Source organism: Glandiceps talaboti, chromosome 2, assembly GCF_964340395.1.
Source record: "Glandiceps talaboti chromosome 2, keGlaTala1.1, whole genome shotgun sequence".
Taxonomy (NCBI): Eukaryota; Metazoa; Hemichordata; class Enteropneusta; family Spengelidae; genus Glandiceps; species Glandiceps talaboti.
Genome location: NC_135550.1, coordinates 11,267,442 through 11,290,931, shown reverse-complemented (window position 1 = coordinate 11,290,931; position 23,490 = coordinate 11,267,442). Strand labels below are relative to the sequence as shown.

The 23,490-nt window shown below is 36.4% G+C and overlaps 1 protein-coding gene across 1 annotated transcript in view; it reads left to right on the top strand.

Moving 5' to 3' along the window:
* The window catches only part of LOC144444160 (phospholipase B1, membrane-associated-like), a 54,760-nt gene that overhangs the window by 6,061 nt on the left and 25,209 nt on the right, over positions 1 to 23,490 (top strand). The window contains exons 3-34 of the mRNA XM_078133575.1: positions 59 to 182; positions 678 to 736; positions 938 to 1,005; positions 1,837 to 1,883; positions 2,502 to 2,610; positions 2,782 to 2,980; positions 3,520 to 3,608; positions 4,061 to 4,130; positions 4,418 to 4,522; positions 5,217 to 5,312; positions 5,849 to 5,914; positions 6,329 to 6,505; positions 9,340 to 9,382; positions 10,833 to 10,894; positions 12,142 to 12,220; positions 14,566 to 14,624; positions 14,835 to 14,902; positions 15,440 to 15,486; positions 15,908 to 16,019; positions 16,264 to 16,450; positions 16,722 to 16,810; positions 17,453 to 17,528; positions 18,120 to 18,224; positions 18,513 to 18,593; positions 19,071 to 19,136; positions 19,805 to 19,912; positions 20,272 to 20,344; positions 20,867 to 20,925; positions 21,199 to 21,266; positions 22,098 to 22,144; positions 22,630 to 22,741; positions 23,084 to 23,282. Of these exons, the coding sequence (XP_077989701.1) occupies positions 59 to 182; positions 678 to 736; positions 938 to 1,005; positions 1,837 to 1,883; positions 2,502 to 2,610; positions 2,782 to 2,980; positions 3,520 to 3,608; positions 4,061 to 4,130; positions 4,418 to 4,522; positions 5,217 to 5,312; positions 5,849 to 5,914; positions 6,329 to 6,505; positions 9,340 to 9,382; positions 10,833 to 10,894; positions 12,142 to 12,220; positions 14,566 to 14,624; positions 14,835 to 14,902; positions 15,440 to 15,486; positions 15,908 to 16,019; positions 16,264 to 16,450; positions 16,722 to 16,810; positions 17,453 to 17,528; positions 18,120 to 18,224; positions 18,513 to 18,593; positions 19,071 to 19,136; positions 19,805 to 19,912; positions 20,272 to 20,344; positions 20,867 to 20,925; positions 21,199 to 21,266; positions 22,098 to 22,144; positions 22,630 to 22,741; positions 23,084 to 23,282 (2,949 nt within the window). The remainder of the gene's footprint in view (positions 1 to 58; positions 183 to 677; positions 737 to 937; positions 1,006 to 1,836; positions 1,884 to 2,501; positions 2,611 to 2,781; positions 2,981 to 3,519; positions 3,609 to 4,060; positions 4,131 to 4,417; positions 4,523 to 5,216; positions 5,313 to 5,848; positions 5,915 to 6,328; positions 6,506 to 9,339; positions 9,383 to 10,832; positions 10,895 to 12,141; positions 12,221 to 14,565; positions 14,625 to 14,834; positions 14,903 to 15,439; positions 15,487 to 15,907; positions 16,020 to 16,263; positions 16,451 to 16,721; positions 16,811 to 17,452; positions 17,529 to 18,119; positions 18,225 to 18,512; positions 18,594 to 19,070; positions 19,137 to 19,804; positions 19,913 to 20,271; positions 20,345 to 20,866; positions 20,926 to 21,198; positions 21,267 to 22,097; positions 22,145 to 22,629; positions 22,742 to 23,083; positions 23,283 to 23,490) is intronic.

Below are 23,490 nucleotides of genomic sequence, written 5' to 3'. Positions count from 1 at the left end.
AAATAACTTCTATCATTAACATATATATGACTGACAATGTTTACTTCATATTTTCCAGTTTGATTTGCCAGACAACTTTACCTGTACCACTGAATTGGAGATACCAGAACTTCCCGACTTACCATCTGCCCCTCTGACCTTTCCATGTGGTCCCATTACATCGAATGGACCCGCTACATCAGGTAGGAATTTGCTACCTTTAACTTAAACAATTTGAAACACTTTTAGTAACCTTTTTGTCGGTTATCGTCCATGAAGTTGCAATTGATGGACAAGTGATCTTGATATGCCCTTTCCCATTGACATACACAACATCAGCTTAAAAGTTGTTATTCGAGCATGAACATTCCAATTTTTGGTTGGAGCTTTACATTCTTCTTTACGTTCTTTAAATTCAATTATGTTAAACATGTTAATTTATGCAAATCATTGATTCGTACGTCGTTAAAAATATCAGAAGTTTCATACTTAATCCTCCAGGAGCTAGCTTCATTTGTACACCTGGCCATTAGTTTACATGGTTCCATGAATCCTACAGCATAGCAACGATTTTGAGTCTTAGGTGGCCATTATTCTTAAGTCAGAAAAGGGAACCCCAAATCAAAAGTAAGCACAAAAGAAGTACATCATTTTAGATCATACTTTAGTATATTGATATGGTGTGTTTTTTTCATCAGTGCACGCCTTGACTCCAGCCGATATCAAAGTAGTTGGTGCCATGGGAGACTCACTCACGGTAAGATTGAAGATATTGACACCCGTTTAAAAGTTGATAATGTCACTTTGTTTGCGTCAAATATATGAGATCTTGTTTCAACCACGAGTTGACTTTCTTATATTACTCTTAGTAGCACTTACAAGAACATATATAGTATTACTTTGTATGATGTTTGAAAGCCTTCTTCCTTATTGTACACGTATTCCTTTACAATGACAGGCAGCCAATGGTGCCGGAGCACAAACTATTGTCGGAAGTTTGCGAGAGTATCGTGGAATTAGCTTCAGGTAAGAATATAGCCACGAGATCTACTTAGAGTTTACAGTAGCATGCACTAAAGGGACTACTGAAAATCAAAGCTGGAATCTTAAAATCTCTAAAAAGAAAAACTGTGTGATATGAAAGCTTTGTTTTTAGTCCTTTGCATTAATAAAATAAATTTTGGAGTTCACTCTCTTTTTTTCAAGGAAATCAACGATCGTTGATAATCTTTTATATTCCCGTAGAGTTTATACAATATTCGACGACCTTTACATACAAAATGTGTGGTAACCCATAATTTGTTTTCTTGATTTCATTCAAGAATGAGTTTGAATTTTATTGAACAAAGTAGTAGCAGAATTTTTAATATTTTTATTTGCATAGCATGGAGCATAATACGTTTTTAAGTTTACCACGCAAGTTTACAACATAGCTTATGTTGGCTTTCACTTTCAGCGCCAACGTCATTTTTTGATTTACGTTTCAGGATAGACGCAACTACTAATACTCGGTATTAGTCCGATTCTATAGGTTTTGTCAGCCTATTACTAGTCCGTATGTAGGTCATTGTATACGGCATAATTTGGGAACAATATTTTGGACCCTGTTATTGAAGCTAGGATAGTATATGTCATAGCAACGCCAATCGATGACATTCTTGCCCAACAAAATACAATTCGTTACAAAAATATTTGTCAACTTATTTCAAATTTGTCCAGAATTTTCATCATTGCAATAATAAGAATGACAGCAATGCTTCTACAAGTAAGAATTTGCTATTCTAAATTTGCGAAATCATCTAAATGTGCTCAAACTCAAGATGAATATGGTTTTTTCCTTTCTGTTTATCTTTACAGCATAGGTGGAGATGACACGTATCGAAGAGGCGTCATCACTTTGCCAAGTAAGCTATGAGATATGTCATTCCCCTTGAACTTGACAATTTGCTTCAATCGCTTGAAGGATCAATTTTCTGCTACAAGTAATTCAAATATTCTAGATCCGCCATCTTCTAATTTGGTCGGGTCAATAAGTTTGTCGACTCTAAAATCGCAAAGTCCATAAATCAAGGCTCCTTTATTTGCTGAAATAATTTACATACACTCTAAACCTATCTAAAAATCAAATCAAATCTTGGTCGACAAGGTGTGACAAGGGCGGTAAAAATATGAACAAATGGGTTTTTGAATCTGAGACTGATCTCGATATCATAATACCATTTCATCTCATGTCAGAATTCATGTTAAGAGCGCCAGCAGTTGTCAGACATATTTCAGCATCGTTTATTAGGTGGAATAACACAAGGATATTTCAAAGATAACAGAAAAATATCTAAGGTACAGACTATCATTTTAACATAAATGCTCAAAACGTTTCAATCCATCAATGCACATTTTCAGACCAATCGTCATTGATACACTAAGCACACTATTTTTACTTGAAGGCTAGACTATTTCAACGTTAAAAAGGGAACTAAATGTGTTTTTGGAGTATTCATTTGACAACGTATTTAATCTTGTAGATATCTTAAAGGAATACACCAGCGATCTGATTGGGTTTTCCGTTGGTATACACGACAGAGAGGCCGAGGAATCTTACTTTAATGTTGGACAGCCTGGAGACATCGCCAGGTAGGCGATATAAATATTATATTGCTAATGTGCAAAACATCCCAAGACAATTTTAAAGCGTAAACATTTCTTGACAACGTTACCTAAAGAAAGTCTCTATTTTGTACATAAAAGTGTACTGTTCCTTATTCCGTACAATATAACACAATTAAAGTTTTATATTACACACAGGGACATGAAATACCAAGCCTACAGAATGATAGACAGAATGAAAGCCCATCCTGCTGTTGATTTTGAAAATGACTGGAAACTGGTCACCATGTTCATCGGTGGAAACGATTTGTGTTATTATTGTACGAACAAAAAAATGTACACTGCAGAGTTATACATCGATTACATACAGGCTGCATTGGATATTCTGCACGAATTTGTAAGTGACTTATCATTGCTGAAGAATTGACAAATCACTGGTTATTATAAAGATGTGGAAATAAAACTTCACTTTTTAAAAAAAAATGGATATGTTGACACACTGTGTTAGTCACTCCCCTGTAGTGCTGCATGCTGTCAGTTCCACACAACCACGACAGTACTGTATGGCAATCTAAAGATTAAAACCCCATCACCAATAACAGGGATATGCTCGGAGATGTACTTCCAGTATCCGGTTTATGCTTATAAGTTTGCTGACTTAAAAAAGATTGAGCATGTCCACGCTTCCGTTTCTGCACGGCAAACGAGATTTCATCATATTTACACGCGTTCTATGATATGCATGAATATATTAATATCGCAAACTTTATACACATAACTTACACATATAACTGAACTAAGATCAGGCTAGGCAACGTGGTAATGTATGACGTAACTCTTCATGGCATACTGAGTCAATGTGTTAATATCTAATGATAGTAACAATGATGTGATTCACTTATTTTGGTCTACTGCTATACTTTTTTTTTCTGATAGATGCCCAAAACGTACGTCAACCTAATATCTGTCTTAAAAGTTCCGGAGATTGGGAAATTGAACAAACCTAAATGCAATGGTATACATTGGTGAGTTGAATTACGAGAAGAATTGTTCACCACAGATAAAACGACCTTCTGATCATAGAAAACTATATTCAACCATAATCATTGTTTTAAATAAATATACATAATATATGAATACAATTATGACTACAGATATCTCAATTTGATGACGACAACCGACTACAACGACAGTCTTTACGACAGCAAGTTCGTCAACTACTCATGCCCTTTTTACCTTGACGGTAACGCCATCTCAAATACGCATGCGCACCCTCGATTATTTTTCGTCGTGTCAGCTGACAATTATGCTCTCCGACGTACAAAGCAATAAGCTTAAAACTAAAAACATTGTTGGCAACTTATCACCGATACAATTTATATTAATAGTGTAGGAATACATTTTTTTTTGTAAATTACACATCAGGTTACGCTATCAACAAACACTTATATTGATATCCATTTTTTTACTCTCCTAGTGCATTCTGTAGATGTGCTAAATATGGAGATGACCAGGATGAACTGATGCAGTTGCTAAGAGACTACCAGGTAAGTTCAATATCTATTAACGTTTATAGATGTTCTAGGAATGTGTCTTGATAATGTTAATAAGCATGATGGGGTAAGGGTTGTTGTTGTTGTTGTTGTTGTTGTTATTGTTGTTGTTGTTGTTGTTGTTGTTGTTCGACTGTGTTGAAATGCATATCATTTCTTGAATCTTTCAACAGTATTGACACAGATAATGAATGCAATAGAGAAATAAAAATTGCAATTGTAATTGTGACTAATTCCTAACTCTATAACATATATTTTACATGGTATGTTTACAATTTCAGAATTTCACCAATGTATTGGTTGAAAGTGGTCGTTATGACACAGCTGATGATTTCACCGTTGTTGTACAGCCATTCCTTGAAGAGACCGTCCTTCCAGAACTTGAGGTGAGTTAATAATATTCATTGAAATCTATCATACATGCAGGCCAGATGCATCTAAAACTCACGATATTGAAGGGAGTGGAAACTCAATGTAGCTCAGATCTCCGATATTATGAATGGGCAGTTACTGTGCAACATATTGTGAAGTCTAACTGTTACAATGACAACCAAAAATAGCAAACCCTCCAAATCACTCTGTTTTGAAAAAATGAAGGTGATTTTTTTTGAATGCACGATGTTTTGTGGTGATTTGATCAATCACGTGACTTAAGCCACTACAGGACATGACATAACGTACCAAAACCTCAATTCTTTATTAATTCCGCTCTCTTCACACAACAAGTATCTAATCTTGTATAGCTTACGGCATCGAACTTTGACACATACAAGTCACACGTATCGCGTGTACGTAGTCAAACGTAATGTGGTGTAACACTTGTTACGTGTGACACTGCAGGCCAAAAATAGTATTTGAATTGAAACATATACCTTTTCAGTTGTTGTACGCCATCTTTCTAAATTGACAGTGAGGCTTAATTGTAAGATGCAATCCACAGAGTACCGTAAAGCTCTTTATCAGTAAACTATGCAATTTAGATCATAAAGGCAACACTTTATGAGATTAGTCAACTTTATCCAGAATATAAAGTCTACACTAGTAAAAGTTAAATTTTCTTCCCTTCATTTTATTTAACAGAATGGTGAACCTGATTACTCGTACTTTGCCCAAGATTGTTTTCATTTTAGTGAGAAGGGCCATCAAGAAGCAGCGATAGCACTATGGAATAATATGGTAATTAATCTATGAATATTCAAAGCCATTTATCTACAGTATTTAGGTTGTGTGTTTTGCTAGTTTATTAGTAACCTTATCGGATCCTAAAGTTACAGCTGTAGTTCTACAAATGGACTAAAAATGATACAGTTAACAGATGACTAGGATCGGACGGATTTGTAATTTATAGTTACATCATGTGTAAACGTAAAACAAAACGGTTACCCTGTATATGTATACAATCTGACGTTGGTGTTATCCATCTAAATCGATATACTTATGAAACTTAATTGTAAGATACTGTATTATGGTATGAATTTTTAAAAAAAAAAACTTTTTGATGACGTATGTAAAACATAGCCAATAGATCTAATAACGGGTAGGTGTAAATTCCCACCATCACAATTGTCCAAGATTGGAGTATAGCAAACGACCTGTCCGGCCGGCCACATCAACGAGGAATACAACATTTCAATGAAATAGACAGTCAGTAAAGATGGACATACGTGATCATAAATTGTGACTTTGCCTATATTTTTTTTTCTGAATTCAAGTTTGAACCAGTGGGAGAAAAGTCGCAGACTTGGTATCCAGGATCATCCATTACCTGTCCTAATGAGGTAAGGCAGATATCTTTAGCCACATTTGAAATATGAAAGAAGCTTGGCAATTGAAAACTACATGAGATAACAATTAAATTAAAACTATGTGTCTGGCAAAAAAGGACATTTGCAAGGTTATAGCTTAAGTAGGCCAATGTCAAGAATACGCACAAGACCAGCGCAATGACGTTAAAACCCAAAAGTCGAGAAATGTGTCCTGCGTTTGAAAGAGTTCTAGATGCTAATAATTTTGACTCAGATTGTTTCTAAATAATTTATACACGTAACAAATACCTCCAAGTCTGATAAAGTATTTTAAAAGTTCCTCTCATTTCTCGTTCAGAGGAGTTATATACGAAGACGCTTTCTTACTCGTAAAGGAAAAATCACACCCAACCTTTTTTCTGACAAATATATTTTTTTACCCTTCAGAGTCTACAGTACTTCTACACCTACAAGAATAGCCCCAATTATCAGTTTCCAACCAATCCTACGCAGGCAGCGCCCTCTTCCGCTGAGCCGACCACGCTTCCATCGGCTGGTGATAACGATCAAAGTGCCGATTGCCCACCTGATGACTCCGAGGAAATGCTACTTACGGCCATTATAGTTTTTGTCGTCGCCTTCTGTCTTCTTTTTGCGATATTTACGACCATTTCCATATACTGTAGACGAGTGGGAAGGAAAGAAGGAATGAAACAGGACCTTCAATCGAAAGATATACACATGTAAACTTCAGTGTTCAGCACAAAACAGAAAATCCAACGACACAGTTTCAAAGATAAGCCGCATCTATTTACAATTGCCGAATATGCCGAAAAGAAACTGTCGACTTTGTGTGTGAAACACTATTTCTGTTGGGAACCTCAATTGAACTGACTCTCTGTTATTATTGTTATTTTCTCCCGTTAGAGACCCGGGCACGATTTCTTCCAGTTTTTAGCTTGTACATATTTTAAATAAAACATTTTCATTTTTAAGAAATTTAGTAGTGTTAATGTTATGCCTTTTTTATCACCACCACCACCACCACCACCACCACCACCACCACCACCACCACCACCACCACCACCACCACCACCACCACCACCACTGATCATTACCATTCAATCATTGGTTATTCTGACAACAATAACTGAACTTTGACACGCACAATACTATAATGCAAGTTACACTTATCACACTTATCACAGTTAAAATGGGGGGAGGGGGTATTTGGGAACTGAAAACGGTAAAATCTAGCTCTGTTTGAATCACTTCTTCCCCCTATTCAATAGATTAGAGTTGAGTCAAACTAATAAATGAACAAAACAAAGAATACAATTTGATCACAACTGTCCATAAATAAGGAGTGAATACACGACAGAGAGGGACATATTGTGACCGGGAACTTTATAAGCTAGTGCATGCAATGACTGCAGCGACTTCGCCACGTCACAACACCAACATGTCTACTTCTCATCATTTCATTTGATGACGTCAACACACTAGAGGTCGAGTTTAAAGTTTTTTATGTTGAGAACGATTCTAGAACACTTTCCCCTAAAATAACTTCCCCTCCCGACATATCTGCCCACAGGATTACGGCTCAAAGGACAACCTCCCCCTTCTCCTTGGACAATTGGCCATACCATGAACTGGAAAGTTCACACCTAGCACATATATCGCAAACACCAAAAATATAAAAGCAAAAAAGCAAAATGATCGCATGGTAAACATTTACAGTTTGGTGACTATATACTAGGAAAGTTTTCATTATCAAATTCTGATTGTCATCGTCTACCTCATGGCTAAATTTGGTCAGTTCAAATCATAAGTTGCTGGCTCCTCGTCTGAGAAAGTCTGCAATGTGACACTTTTCACAACCCTGTACCATTGGTAATGGTATCCACAAGTACCTGTTTTTACCTGCTCCTATTTTTAATTGTGAAAGAAAAACAACAAGAGGAAATTTAGGACAGGTTCAGGAACTGGATCATCACTTGATTCTAGTCACTTGATTCTAGTCACGTGATGAAATTGAGTCCATGGTACAAATGTACATGTAATCTCAAATCTAAGCAGATATGAGTAACCCCATGTTCACCGTCGACACAAATGCAACAATAATCACTACATGTACACATTCGACGAGCTCAGTAGATAATGTAAATTGTTGCCTCCTTAGATCTGTTTAATTTGCTATAGGTGCGGTTGTCGAAGGGACAATTCTTCCTGGATGGGGTGGAGGTATATTGTCATACATGTAGTTGTCCAGGTGCAATTGTCCTAGTGGGATATTGCCTACGGTGAAGTTGTCCAGAGGTCCGAGGGGGGGGGGGGTGTTACTGCATAAGGTGCAGCTGTTCAGGGGCAATTGCCGTAGGGGGAGTTGTCAAGGGAGGGAAAATTGTTCTCATATCGCTGGGATCATAGAAAATGCTAGATTTAATTTGTATATCTGCAAGAAGAAAGTTTTTGAACACATGAACAATTGTACGAAATCCACGCATGTTTTAATATTGGCCTAACCAAGATGTAGAGTGTAATATGCTGAAATTTGCAACTTGAATCATCCTCTCTGGAAATTCGTATGTCGAACCTTATTTGTAGGTGATTATTTGTATACATGATGTCAGTTTTTATGTAATTATATTTCCATGATAACAGCGCTTTAACTACCAAATCAAGAATAACATCAACTATTAAACATCAACAAATTTTACCAATAGCTAAATGAAAAATAAAGAGCGACGAATTCCAATCTGTTTTCATTCTTGACCGACGAACCTGTGTATTTTTGTAGACCTTAGATACAATTGATAGCTATACCTGAAACTATATTGATAGCTATACCTGAAACTATGTTGATAGCTATACCTGAAACTATGTTGATAGCTGTACCTGAAACTATGCCATGATTCGGTTATCAACAAGTGTATCACACAACTGACGGCACGTGTACAAAGTAGCAAGGTTGGTTATTAGTCATCTTTTACAACGTGTTCGTATCCCGTTAACGCAACAATGTACAAAGTATACCAAACATAACTGCATACATGCCATGTATGCATTAAATCTGTAGAAAGTTACATGAAAAAAAAGAGTTAATTCCTATTAATACGTTTACTTTTCGAGTGTATGTGGTTCTTTGACAGCTACCGTCTTCGCAAGATCTAGAGTTGTAACATCGAATGCTGAAGATCGATGGATGCTACCTCTGTTGTTATGTATCACTTGACCTACTTTGAGTCAACGACAATTTGATGACAATGTTCAAATAAATTGAATCTAAAGTTCATCAATTCAGCGTAAGCCCGCCTATAACTTTATAAAAAATGCCTATGTGTATCAATTGATATTGTGCGGGGTTCAAGCACACATTATCGGCAGACATGATGAAGTTGGGGTGGACGACGATATTTGTGGTCTTCTTGTTTTTTCCTACTTTTCTGACCCATCAGCTTCTGCAACGTCCAAAACTGAAAGATGACTCGCCGGAAGAATGTAAGTTTTCTCATCCTAACTACGATGCTACATTTTAGATGTTGTTTTCTCTACTTTTTTCTTCTTCTCGTCATTTGTCTTCATTGAAGTGCAACAACCATGCATATATCTGTGTAAATTTTGAATAAGAATTTGTAATAATTTGTAAAAATGAAGGGAATGATGTGATGTAAACAATGAAAAGTTTATCAAATTGAGCTCTCGAAACGCAGACATGCATTTTTATATTATGTATAGGGAAAATGGGGCGTATTTTACTTCTAAGTTTTAAAAAAGTGTTATTGATACCCACGAGACATACTTTGTACTTACTTTATATAAATGTTTCCATTTGTTATCCTCCAACTCACTTTCTCCTAAGGGTTCAACAATCATTTTCTCTGAGACATAACATTTTTTCGTATTGCTATCCAAGTTGGAAAGAGTCTAGCCTTTTTTTTTTCATCGAACCCTTACAATCGACGTGTCTACCAATCAAATTCTGAAGTAACCCTGCCACTCTGTTAATCTTGCACGGAGACGAACCAGTGCATATTTTAGATATGTACACTCCTTTATTTCTCAAGTATCACTTTTGTAGTTGCATATTCAATATACATGTATGCATGTATGTATGTATGTATGTATGTATGTATGTATGTATGTATGTATGTATGTATGTATGTATGTATGTATGTATGTATGTATGTATGTATGTATGTATGTATTAAATTCTATGCTACATGTATGAAAATAAATGACATGTTTATTAATTTACTAATACTTAAATTTGCTAGTGAGCACAAAAATTTGGCGTTGCCTGTAACTCTTTACGTTGATAAAATCTGATGTGTTATCTTTTAATAACCATCTTAACCTGCATCGTTAGCACCAATACCCGTTTTATCTATTTTGGAATTTGCTGATGTCGGCAAATCGTTGTGCTAACTGTATATCCTTTGCATGATCAACAATAAAATTTACATCAACATTTTATTGTTTTACATAATGAATTTATTTCTTTTCCAATTATTTCACCAATTTTGACAGCAATATAATAAGGCAAAATTTAAATGAGAAACTTAAAACAAAAACAGATGAACGGGCGTCAAACTTTTGGCCACTTTGTTGTATAAATACAAATATACCCACCCCCACCCCCCATTATCTGACGTCTGTAAAATATGAATATTAATAACCTTAGAGTCATTAAAGTAAAATGGAAAGATTTGATTTGAATTTCACGAAAATATTTAAGTTGCAAAAGTGACCAACAATAGATGAAAATTGAAGCACCAAATACTGCTAGAGTGTGATCGATATAACTCCCGTATCCCCATGTACTTTGTTAACGTGTTCTTTGCCAACACTTACATAAACAAGAGCAGGTTTCTACTATCATTTGTACGTGTTCTTGTCGACTATTATTTTCTGTTGCCATGGTTGAGATGTGCAATTTCTTTCTGTCTAGTGACGAAATATCGCCAGGAAGCCATAGATACTCTGAACAAACTAGTCGATGGCAGGAATATGGTAAGTACTTACCAGTGCTTACACTGCTTTATTCATCGTTAATTTTATTCTACATGCACTCTTAGTTTAACGAAGAAATAACCTTGCATCCAATCTTAGCTTTGAAGTTGTTTAGTTGCTAGGTTGTGAGATTGTACGGAGGCTTTAATTGCAATATCCCGTAGGGATGCGTCCTATATGGATAACAGGGTCCAATGGTATTCAGTTCATGGTAGCATCATGACTTCAGATTTAACAGACAGGACAAGATAAGACAGTCATGATGATGATGATGATGATGATGATGATGATGATGATGATGATGATGATGATAACAAGATGATTTATTTAGCTCGAATATGTAATCTATTACACGTGTCTCATTAAATAGCTTGAATTGACATATTTTAGATAAGTTTATTATATTGCGTTTCAAAGGCCACCAGACCAGATGCAGGTATTACAGAAAAAAATAAATGGCAGATATTAATAAATAACAGGCATGCATATGATGAACAACGTTTGGTAGTGGGCATGGAGAAAACAAGCTCCAGTTTAGAAAAAACAGTATATATTTGCAACTTTTATCGTGTTCTTAAAGGAAAATCCAAGACGTCCTCGTATATGTTCTCGAAAACTGGAGCTTGTTTTCTTTCATAATCACTGCCACGTTTCCCTAAAGCCCTGTTTACGTATAAAACAACTGGTGTTGGTCTGTAGTTGGACTGATACTTGTTCTGCTTGCAAACCCAAAGTCTGGCGTTCAGCATATTTTTATTGTTTGGAAAGCTTTCATATGTACATGCATGAAAACGTTTATTCAATGTTTGGAATGGGTATACGACAACAAGATAGAAATGTTTCACGTAGACAAACCTCACACAATATATCAAGGAGGCCCTGGTTTTCCCTTCAGAACACGATATAGTTGTAATAATAACATTCATTCAATGAAAGTATTAGTTTTCTGTAGAAATATGGCTTCAAATTTGATAGTGTCATAGACCCAGTACTGAAATCATGTCTTTGCAAAGTAGTCTAAGTTGCATAATCAGCATTATGTATGAAATGTTTGCCCTTCTTGACGTGTCACACTAGTATGCTTTTACCCTTGGCTGTGACATACAATTGGTTCCTACCGTTTCTAATCATGGGACTGAAAAAAAATCTTTTGGTACATACGTATACAGGCTTGTTTTGTTCCCTATATAAGTTATATTTCTGTATCCATTGTTCTCCCTCTCTCTTATTTTCTCAACCCTTCCAAGGTGGAAAAACCTGTCCGTACACACCAGTACAACTTCACATGTCCCCATCTTGAACGTTCAGACCCTAAACCTGAATCAGGTAAGTTACTGTGGGCGCGCAGTGGGTGCAGTACAGTTCATGCAATGTTGACAAATTCCGAAACGAGTAGCTTTTAAACCTGCACTAGCTGAAACTGTGGTATTTGTTTCCATTAAATAAGCAAACATATATTAATTAGAAATTGGTGAATTACTTATAAAAAGACAGTGTATCTGTGATAATCTGTTAATTAGTGGTTAGTATTATATGTAAATAGTGTAGTAGTTGGTAAGGTACGCCGTGACGGGGCGCCCTCACACATCGGTCTGGCGAAGGCGGAACGACACAACGTATCTTACAGTCTAGTAGTAGCATAGTGGCAAGTTTGAATCTTTAGCAAAAGCTAGGTTTTGAATTTGTCGCATGTTAAAATTGTGCTAGTTGTAACTGGAGTATCATGTTTCGATGAGATATTAAACCAAGTTATATTCACTGAAAATCAAATAAATAACAATAATTAATTATACATAATTATACATGTTAATGTAACTAGTGGTCGATTATCCATATATACTGAAGGCTCCCTAAGCAGTATACAAACAAGTTGGAATCGTGATCACAGTTGAGGGTACCGGTGCTAATTTTTGAATGCGGACCCAGAAATCAATTTGATTTTATTTATTGTGTACACAGCTATGACAAATGCGTTCATCCGAAGGTGTTGCAATACTGTTCAGAGGGTGTACGATATTGAGAATAATTTATTGTACCTAAGAAAACGTACACTTCAAACCGTTCCAGTTACACCCAGTGTAACTTTAAAATAATCATTCTAGATGTATGCTGCAACCTCTAAGACAAGGACCCTACTTTCTAGTTACCATGTCACCAGTATCTGTCACTACGAAATTGAAGACTTAATTAATTTTAGAATGACACAACACACGAATCTTCACCTTTTTGATCGAAGGTTATTTTTGAAGAAAATAAACACAGTCTAGTGTTTTCATGACGTCATTATATATTTGTTTCCCTCTCGGCCTTTCCGATATGAGAGAGACGATGTTTGTATTCTTTTTAAAAAGTTTGATAACCTTCGACTGACACCAACCATCCGAAGTACGAGGGGTGGAAGTTCAACGGTAGCATAGGTGAACAAACTAAGACGGGACATCACTATGCGGTAATGAGATGAAAACACACAATACATTATTCTGTGGTTGAATTAATTGCTATCGACCTGATAAATAAATGGTGACTTCAGTGTAATTAATGATGCTAAAACTCATACATCACCAGTTGACATAAATGTGTTGTTTGTCTTTTCCGAAAGATAAACCTCAAATCGGTCTGCTGTTGGCATTAACATCTTATAACTGGAAGATAGTAACTTTTTATCACTGTTGATATAATATGCAATGAAAGATGACTGCCAAATTTCATCAAATTAGTTAAAATTGTCTTCATTCTCAGTTTTAACATGTTTGAGGCAGTAATTCTAGAATGTTCATAAATCGAATTAATATTCAAAATTTGTCATTTTAACCCAGCGTCACAAGTTTGTTAGTTTAGACCTTTCTGTAAATTTCTTCACCTAAGTTCTACATATTCCATTCCATGCGGTGCATAGACGAACGTGTTGCTAAAATCGCGACGTATATGTAATATTCTGTGTCAGCAACGTTCCTTATTATTACCAGAAAATTTAGCTAATTGAAACATAACCAATAATGAAATATATCAACAAGGCATGCAAGGGAGATGTGGGAGGGAGGGGGAGGGGGAGAGAGAGAGAGAGAGAGAGAGAGAGAGAGAGAGAGAGAGAGAGAGAGAGAGAGAGAGAGAGAGAGAGAGAGAGAGACAGACAGACAGACAGACAGACAGAGACAGACAGACACAGAGAGACAGCCAGCCAGCCAGACAGACAGATAGACAGACAGACAGACAGACAGACAGACAGACAGACAGACAGACAGACAGACAGACAGACAGACAGACAGAGAGGGGGCGGGGGCAGGCAGGCAGACAGAAAGAAACAGGCAGAGACAGAGCCTGCATGTGTGTAATACCCTTACATATTTGTGGTTTCCGCGCAACACTGAATTAAGCATCACTACAATTGAAATTTTATTCGTCAATATCTGTATTGGCTATTTAGTTGTAACATAACATTTCATCCGTTTGAAGGTATTGTGGAATTTTCCACGAGTATTTCTGGCTACACAGTGACAGAAGAAAAGGTCAGCGGGAAAAGAGTACCATTGGTTACGCAATAGGCCTACTTACAGTTCGTTGAATTATTATGAAGCAAATAATTGGGCTTTTACTTAAAATCTCAAACTTTTAGACGTCTGAAAGTGAAATGAAAGAAATCAAGTAATAAATATCCACACTTTTCCACACAGTTCACAAACTTCGTCCAGGCGATTTTGATGTGGTGGCTGCACTCGGCGATTCCATTACCGTAAGTGTTAACTTATGTTAATCTTGTTTTTACATGAAAATTTAAGGTGACGTCAGAGGGTAACTTTTTTTCCCGGATGAATTCTAAAGACTTGACAAAAACATATTTAAGTATATATGTTAAGAGTCCTTAGATTTTTAATACTTTATAGTCGATATTGCAGTGCTATTTGATTATGTAAGTTTGTTATTTTCTTCATTTTTTTTTCAGGCGGCAAACGGGGCAGCTGCCGACAATCTTCTACAAGTGATTAGACAAGCCAGGGAGCTGTCCTGGAGGTAAGCTGGGAGGCATTGAAATCCGTTACACATTGCGTTCAACCTTGAAAGGGGGTCTTTTTGGGCTATAACATTGTGGCTTATGTAGTATTGCAGTAGCAGAAGATTTGGACGCAATTTATCACGGAAGCTATAGATCACAACACTCTAGTCCAGAGACTTGGCTATCTGGCTTGATAATGTCGTGTACTATAAATGAGCCAGTATGTCAAGTCAGATAGCCAAATCTTTGGACTACAAGTACTCCGTTATACTCAATTGAATGCCCTTTATGGCGGATGCACGTACAGTCCCTCTATCTATTGCGGGTTGGATGTAAAAAAAAATTTCGTCGCGTAGTCGTCCCAATTGTCACGATAACAAAAAATGACTCGCAGAAGCAATTTTTTTTTCATTAACATACATACATGCAGGCATGACGTTGACTTCGTATCTAAGACTACGACGTAACTTCTTTGTTGTTTTTATTGCTATTTCCTGTGCAATAAAGTTAAAAGTACGTACAAGACGAATTAAAATCTGACTATTCTATTGCAGTATCGGCGGTGACAGATCTTTGCAAGATGGGGTATTGACATTGCCTAGTAAGTAATTGCTTTCATTTAAAGGCCCGTGATTCAATCCCACGTTCTCGTATTAGTGCTGCCTTCTCAGCGAAGCCTAAAGGATGCATATTTTTTGTGCAAGACTATGTTTTTTCCATGGCTCTGTTTTACTCACCAAAATGTTAATCCTTATTGGAACAGAGCATTGAATTTTCAGCTTCGAAAACCGCTATGGCTCTCAGCTTGAAACTTGACAGAAAGACTTGGCGTTTCCCTCGGTGTTAGCACTCCTATTGTGTTCCTACACCATTTAAAGATCGACATTTGTAAAATATTTTATTAAAAAAGAAAACAATTTGGAATGATTTTAAATAAACAAACACTTATATATTTGATTCAAAACACCTAGACAATTACAAAAAATGAATGCATTGTTCTGATCAAGTGTTGAATTTTACAGACATACTTCGTCAGTATAATCCCGACCTGACTGGATTTTCTATCGGTTCATCACCTGACACCAATCTCAATATCTCCAGATTGAACGTAGCTGTACCTGGTGCAAGGGCAAGGTGAGAGAGACTCTTTCTGCTATCGTTATTATATAGAGCACTTTGACGTTGATTTTATTTGACCTGTTAATTTGAGGAATGTATTTAGAACCTAGTTTAAACAGTTGATTTGCCATCTATACTACCAGTCATCTATACTGGCAATGGATGATATGCGCACGCGCGGAAAATCTTGAGTAGTTTTGTAACTTTTGAGGAGGGTAACAATAAAATGTTGATGGTTATAATTTTGTATGGATTAAAGGCACATGTTGGAGCAAACAGAAGAACTAATCGACAGATTGAAATCCTGGGATGAAGTAGACTATGAGAACGACTGGAAAGTAGTGACCATCTTCATCGGCGGTAACGACTTGTGCGCATGTCGTGACTACACAGCCGCGGAATATGCAGGGGAGATCAAAAAGTCTTTGGATCTTATGCATGCAGAGGTAAGAAACAAAACATTCTTGTAAAGTAAAGTAAAGTAAAATTCTCCACAGCTTCTATCAGAACTATTCATCACACGATTTTGTCTCAATCGGCAAAATGAAAGCAACGACTTGTTATTTAAAATTTGGCCCCCACACGGAGGAAGGACAGGGTACTGAAAAGACTGAGTTTGATCCATCCGATGATCAAAGATCAATAAAAATGTTTTGCCGCTATCCTTGACTGTTGATGTGTTTTTCCCCCCAAAATCATAGTAATCTATATTTTTAGATGCCGAGGACAATGGTCAATCTCGCCCAGACTGTTGTAGTTACAGAGATAAACAACCTGAATTCTTTCGTGTGCGATATAGCACATCTGTAAGTATATAAGTAATGACGAGTATGTATGTATGTATGTATGTATGTATGTATGTATGTATGTATGTATGTATGTATGTATGTATGTATGTATGTATGTATGTATGTATGTATGTATGTATGTATGTGTCTGTACTTTCCTATCTATCTATCTGTCTGTCTGTCTGTCGGTCTGTGTATGTATGTATGTGTGTGTGTGTGTCTGTCTGTCTGTCTGTCTGTCTGTCTGTCTGTCTGTCTGTCTGTCTGTCTGTCGGTCTGTGTATGTGTGCGTATCTGTCTGTCTGTCTGTCTGTCTGTCTGTCTGTCTGTCTGTCTGTCTGTCTGTCTATCTGTTGGTTGGTTGGTTGGTTGGTTGGTTGGTTGGTTGGTTGGTTGGTTGGAAGGTTGGTATGTCTAGGTAAGTAGGTATGTACGTACGTACGTACATAGGCAGGTAGGTAGGTGACCTGTAGTGTGGGAGATAGGTATGAATCCGTAGTTATATGGAGGTTGGTATGTATTGGTACTGTATGTAAACATAATGTATAAAACAATGAACGAAGTACAGATATCATAGATATCATACAATGTACCTCCAATCAAAAATTGTTAGTTTTAGATGAGTAAGCGTCTCTAACCATGGCTATAATATATTGACAGTATATATTGTGAATGTGCAAAGGAGAGATGGGATGAAGACTGGCACGAAGTGTATGATTTGGCAAGAGAGTACCATGTAAGTTTGACTTCATTTGCATTTTCCTAACGTTCAATGAAACCAAATATATGTTAACAACTGCACATAAAATAATGCAAAAAAAAAATTCCTGGTTTACAGTATCTTATTAACGGGATTCATTTTGAACAATTTACATAAACTGCACGTTGCCAAGCAAATTCTATAGACCAATATGGGCTAGTTTCTCGTTTAATTTTTTAGCGCAATAATTCGGCACAGGCTTGCTAGTCTGGATGTCAACGGGGTCTCTAAAAGTGAGTGGAGGTGTAAAACGAAACGATACCGTGTAGGGACTAGACTTCTATGTGTCCTATACCATTCAAAGAGATATAATGTGAATAGAATTAGAACAATGTTCGACCAACTGTTTCAGCACAATTTGAGACAGGCTAAGAGATACAGTTGGTCGAACATTGTTGTAGTTCGATTTTCAAATGATGTACGTTAGTCTATATTTGACATGAATTTTTGCCTGCAATCCTTTCAAGTTGCATTCGACTAATGAAATAACAGCCATTTGTAGTCTATTGCCAGTTTATATCTCAGCGGTTTGACTTCTACATTTAACTGCCTTTCCCCAATAAACAGAGAGCTTTGCACGACCTGGTCCAGTATGGTGATTATGAAACAAGGGATGACTTTACTGTTGTGGTCCAACCATTCTTTGAAGAAACAGAGATTCAAGATGGAGATGTAATATTACTTTTATTTGTGTCTTAAAACAGGGAGAATTCACTTTCGTATTTCAAATTATTTTGAGCGAGTCGAGGATTCAAACGATGTGGGATGTGGGAGGGGGGGGGTCGAAGTTGAAATATGTCAGCTAACAGAATTATACTAGCAATACAAATCTCAGCTAGACTTAATCCTAATGATATCTTTGTCTGACAAAAAGTCCTCATATTTTATTTCCTGTTTATGTGAGTAGTATTATAGCTAAACAACTACATGGAAGAGTAAGTTGATATGTTTATTTTGCAGTTTGACTTTGTCTCCCCGGACTGTTTTCACTTCAGCGAATACGGACACCAAATGGTCGCAATGAGTTTATGGAACAATATGGTAAGATTGCAATACACCGAACTGATGCAATACAGCTAAGACAAAACTGAAGAAAAAATCCACCAAGCGTAACTAAAACTCCTCCATTTCATAACTACGTACACCAATTATAACGTTTGTGAAAGACACAGTGTCCATAAACTTGACCAGTACTTGTTTTTTTGTATCTATGCAAACATAAGCTTATACATATTGTTGTGAGTTAAAGTTTATTTATCTTTGGATACATCTCATATTATCATTTTGATGTTAGCAAAGCGTTGTCGGAGCTAAATCATATTATGATATACTTTGCAATGAATATATTGTAGCGATACCGTGTTGGTCATCAGTACATTTGTCCAAGTTTTCAGTGGATATGAAATAATGCGTGCGCAGTCGATGTTACCAATAATAAATTAGTTTAAGATAAAATGTCCTTGGTCCAAAAACATTTTCTGTATCTTGCATTATACTCACTACATCTTCCTTAATTAGATCGAGCCAGTTGGTGAAAAACGTACAAAATGGACGGAAGGTGATATTATAGAGTGTCCTCCAGAGGTGAGAAGTTACAAAGGTTATATTTCAGATCTGTCAAACCTTTGGGTTGTACTCGTATGAGAGAAAAAAACTGACCACTAGGGTCTCTCAGTGAAATTAATATACAGACGACATGAAACTTGGCTTTTCTTTGTGGTTTTCATGCCACTTTGGTCTTCCTTTGGCTTATTTGTTGAATACTTTATACAATTTGGTCCACAGAGTCTCCTTTTTATGAAAATTGATCTCAATTACGAAACATATGTTGGTTCAAAAGTAAATCACCAGTTCTTTATGCTAGGCCTAGGGTGTACAACCGTCTTTTAAAGATCTATAACTGGGAGAATTAATCCTCAGCGCGCGAGGATACAGTGTGTGTGTGCAGTTTATAAAGATTACCGATTCTGGGGTTTGAATCGTCCTCCTCCAGCAACTTTCTCCCCATCCAGACGTTACAGCAATTACCCCTCCCCCCAAAAAAAAATACTAAGAGAGATTTAGCACCATGCATTGTGTATGTCAATAAGTGATGTAAGTATTATTAGTTGACAGGTTTTTAGACGATTAAAGTGGTCTAGTGTCGCAAGTTTTCCAATAACTTATCTGAAGGAAAATGACAACTTTTATTCATGATAGGTATCAATCGATCCCTACTCATATTTCTTGTTGGATTCTATATCATTCTGCAGGACTTTGAGTACATCTACACCATTCAAAACACTCCTGATTATGAAATACCAACTAGAGGACCGTCAACCTTGCCTCCAACTCAAGGACCAAGTACACGAGCTCCCTCGGTAAGGAAACTTGCATGTATGTGGCTAATATACTTTCTGGTTACAATGACCGAGGATGAAAGTGGTAAACGCGAGAGAACAGTGGATAACATCAGCTTGACAATGATTTACGTCAAAAATAAAACCTTCTTTCCCCAAAACTTTACTGTTCAGTACACTACAATACTGTAAGTATCAAGTACAATACCAGTATGGATAAAATTGTTCAGGAATTTGATCAGCTGTCGCCATCTAGTTAAATTTCTTGCTAATTGTTACTGTGTAGACTTCTTGAAGCTATGATATCGGTAGCCATACATGTACGGAATTGTCATAATTGTCGATCACCATGTTAATTGCTTTACCATAATATTTCACAGACAGAAGAACCAACACTACCTTATACCTTTGAATGTGATATTCCTCCACCAACTGGAGGTAGTCCGACTTCAGGTTGGTGATATTTGATTGGGTTAAATTCATTTTCTTGTTTGATCGATCTATCAATTACATCAGTTTGACATCTGTGTGACATCAGTATTTTTTGTATTTTTTTCATTTTAAAGTGGACTTCAAAAGTCGCGAATATAATTCTACAATTCTCCAAATGTTTATTAGAAGTAACAGGGTTACTGTTGTTCGGCATGTCCGAGTTCATCTCCCTTTTTGTCTTTTATGGAAATATTGAACGATATTTGTTGTCGTGCAGAGTCACTAGACGAGGGAAAATGATTGCGTATTGGAACGTTTTGACTCATATTTCGACCAACAGAGAACCAGTGACGTAGACACAGATTGTTACAAAGAACGAATACGGTATAAAATCCATATTTTCTGTTCAAAGACAATAACCTGGCTTGTGACTGGTGTAATTATTATTGTATACTTATCCCATAATTGTCAATATTGTATTTATAACAAACAAACAAACAAACAAACAAACAAACAACAAACCCCTTCCTTCTATACCCACAGTTCATGAACTTCGACCTAGTGACGTGAATGTACTAGCAGCTCTTGGAGATTCTCTTACGGTAAGTGATAACACCAGGCAATGCTTCCTTGTCTGTTAGCATGCTAATAAATAAATACCATAACACCAGTGAACCAAAAATGTCTGGCAAACTTTGCTAAATTTCAGAAGCGAAAAAAAAACTGAATTGAGAACTTCTGAATGCAGTATACCAATCACAAAACAGTGTGTTTTAAAACTTAGTTTTCATATTTAGTTACGCACATTGATATTCTTTTAGACTAGTAACTAGTCTGTTGATTTATTCTAACCGTCTCGTGGTTTTTATTTACAGGCTGGTGTTGGAATCGCGGCAGACAATTTGGCTGAGAATGGTATTAATTACAGAGGATTATCATGGAGGTAAATTCAATTCTTCAACAATTATTATGCCAACTCCTATCTACAATTAATACTTTGGATTTGACACTCCAACAATATCGGTGATATAGTGCAAAAGTGGCCATCATATAATGTTAAGTGATTTCTTTCTAAGATAATAACGACATTGATTATTTTCATTTGATTGTCGCACAACACGACCTTTAACAAGGTACAGTAGTGTAAGTACGAATACTGCTGATTTTCTAATTTATAAACATGTTTACATTTACTCTATGAAGATGAAAAACTTGAAACCGCACTTTGCACTATACTTGAACCATGTGAAATACAATTATCACTGTGAGTATATTATAGCTGTTAACAAAGACAAACTTGAAAGGCACTGTAACAAATGGATAACAATACACCATCTTATTATGTAAAACAAGAGCAACTTATATTGTAAACAACTGAAGTTACCAAGAAAAATCTTATAAATGTAAAAAAAAAAAAACATGTTCAGTGGTAACAATATCAAGTGACACTGCATCATACGCAAATCAGAAAATAGAACGAGTTTTTAAAATTCAATTCAGTTTTATTCTGCAATCGTTTGTTTAAAAGTTCTTCAGTATATTAAACAACAGACAAAACGAGCCAAAACCTGTCATTACACGAATAGAAATCTGTCATGTGTTACATACACAACAAGAATGACATTGAAAGGAGAGCAAAAGTTATGTGAAGTTAATACACTCCCTGACGACAGTGAATAAAATCACAGTGATTGAGTCTAGCTTGCATTCACATAGCTTATTTGAAAAAAAAATCAAATCCTCAGTAAAGTTATACTGTTTTCATTCTTTGCAGTATCGGAGGGGACAATTCTTTGGAAGAGGGTACTTTAACTCTAACAAGTAAGTATATGTCATACTTTTAAAAGTATTTTATTGCGGTGGCCGAGCGAATAGCTCATACGCCTCTTACCTCTGCAATCTGGGTTCGATTAACAAAATTAACCAGGTCTGTATGTAAGAAAAGTGATGCCCAGTTTTACATTGCCGAACAACGCTGGTTTTCCCCGGGTACTACGGTTTCCTCCTGCTTCTCCAACACTAGGGCGCTGCTCGTGTGGTGACCATTCAACACAATTCCGAGACGAATAAAGATTATTGTTGTTAAAATGTGAAGTAAAGTAACAAGTAGTCATAATAGTGAAACTAGTAATATCACAGCCACAAACATTGTGTACCCACAGTTAACCATTCTTCTAATACAGTAGTAAGAATGGTTGTTTCCAATGATCACAGAAAAGTTTTCTTTTTCAATATGGGATACAGAAGGCACTCAATATGACCGGGATATCCCACTTCACAAATATACCCTTTCTTACACCTTTCAGACATTATACGTAAGTACAACCCAGATGTTAGAGGATTCTCCATAGAGACGGGATCTCACACCAACCATAATATTTCTAGACTGAACGTGGCCGTTGGAGGGGCAAGAGCAAGGTGAGCTTAAATTAAAATAACTTTACTGGACCACATAATGTCATCTCTCTGTAATCACGACCCAACAAATCACCTGTATTTACACTCTATCAAGAAAAAATGAATGTGTTCTATGGGGATTACAGGAACTAATAAAGATGTTCATGAAAAGATAGTAAATAAAAAAATAAGAATTTAATTAAAATTAAAGAAATGAAGGCGAAACCTTACCAGTAGTAAATGAATACAGAAACGGCCTTAATCTTCGACTAGTTTTGCACATTTTTCATCGAAATTATAGTGACTTATTGTTTACGTTCTCCTGCATTTATGCATTGTATTCCACAATCTTGGCAAATTCAGACACATGTTGGAGCAGACAGAAGATATGATTGACAGAATGAAGACGTATGATAGTATCGACTATGAAAATGACTGGAAAGTAGTGACATTGTTCATTGGTGGAAATGATCTGTGTGCATATTGTCGTGACCCAGAGGGTTCATCAGCCGAGGCGTACACCGAGGAGATCAAGAAAGCTCTTGACCTGATGCATGCCGAGGTACGTAATATATGATGACAAAGGTTTATATATACATTCTTTTATACCCTGACCGTTGACCTTGACCACCAGTTTCAAGGTCAAAGAGCAAATTACTCGGTACCTTATGAAGTTTTGGATCTAGAGACTCTATTTAAGTCTCTGCACCTATGATGCAGTCCATTCATTCGAGTCATTGAAGATCTAAACACAAACCACCACTACTCAT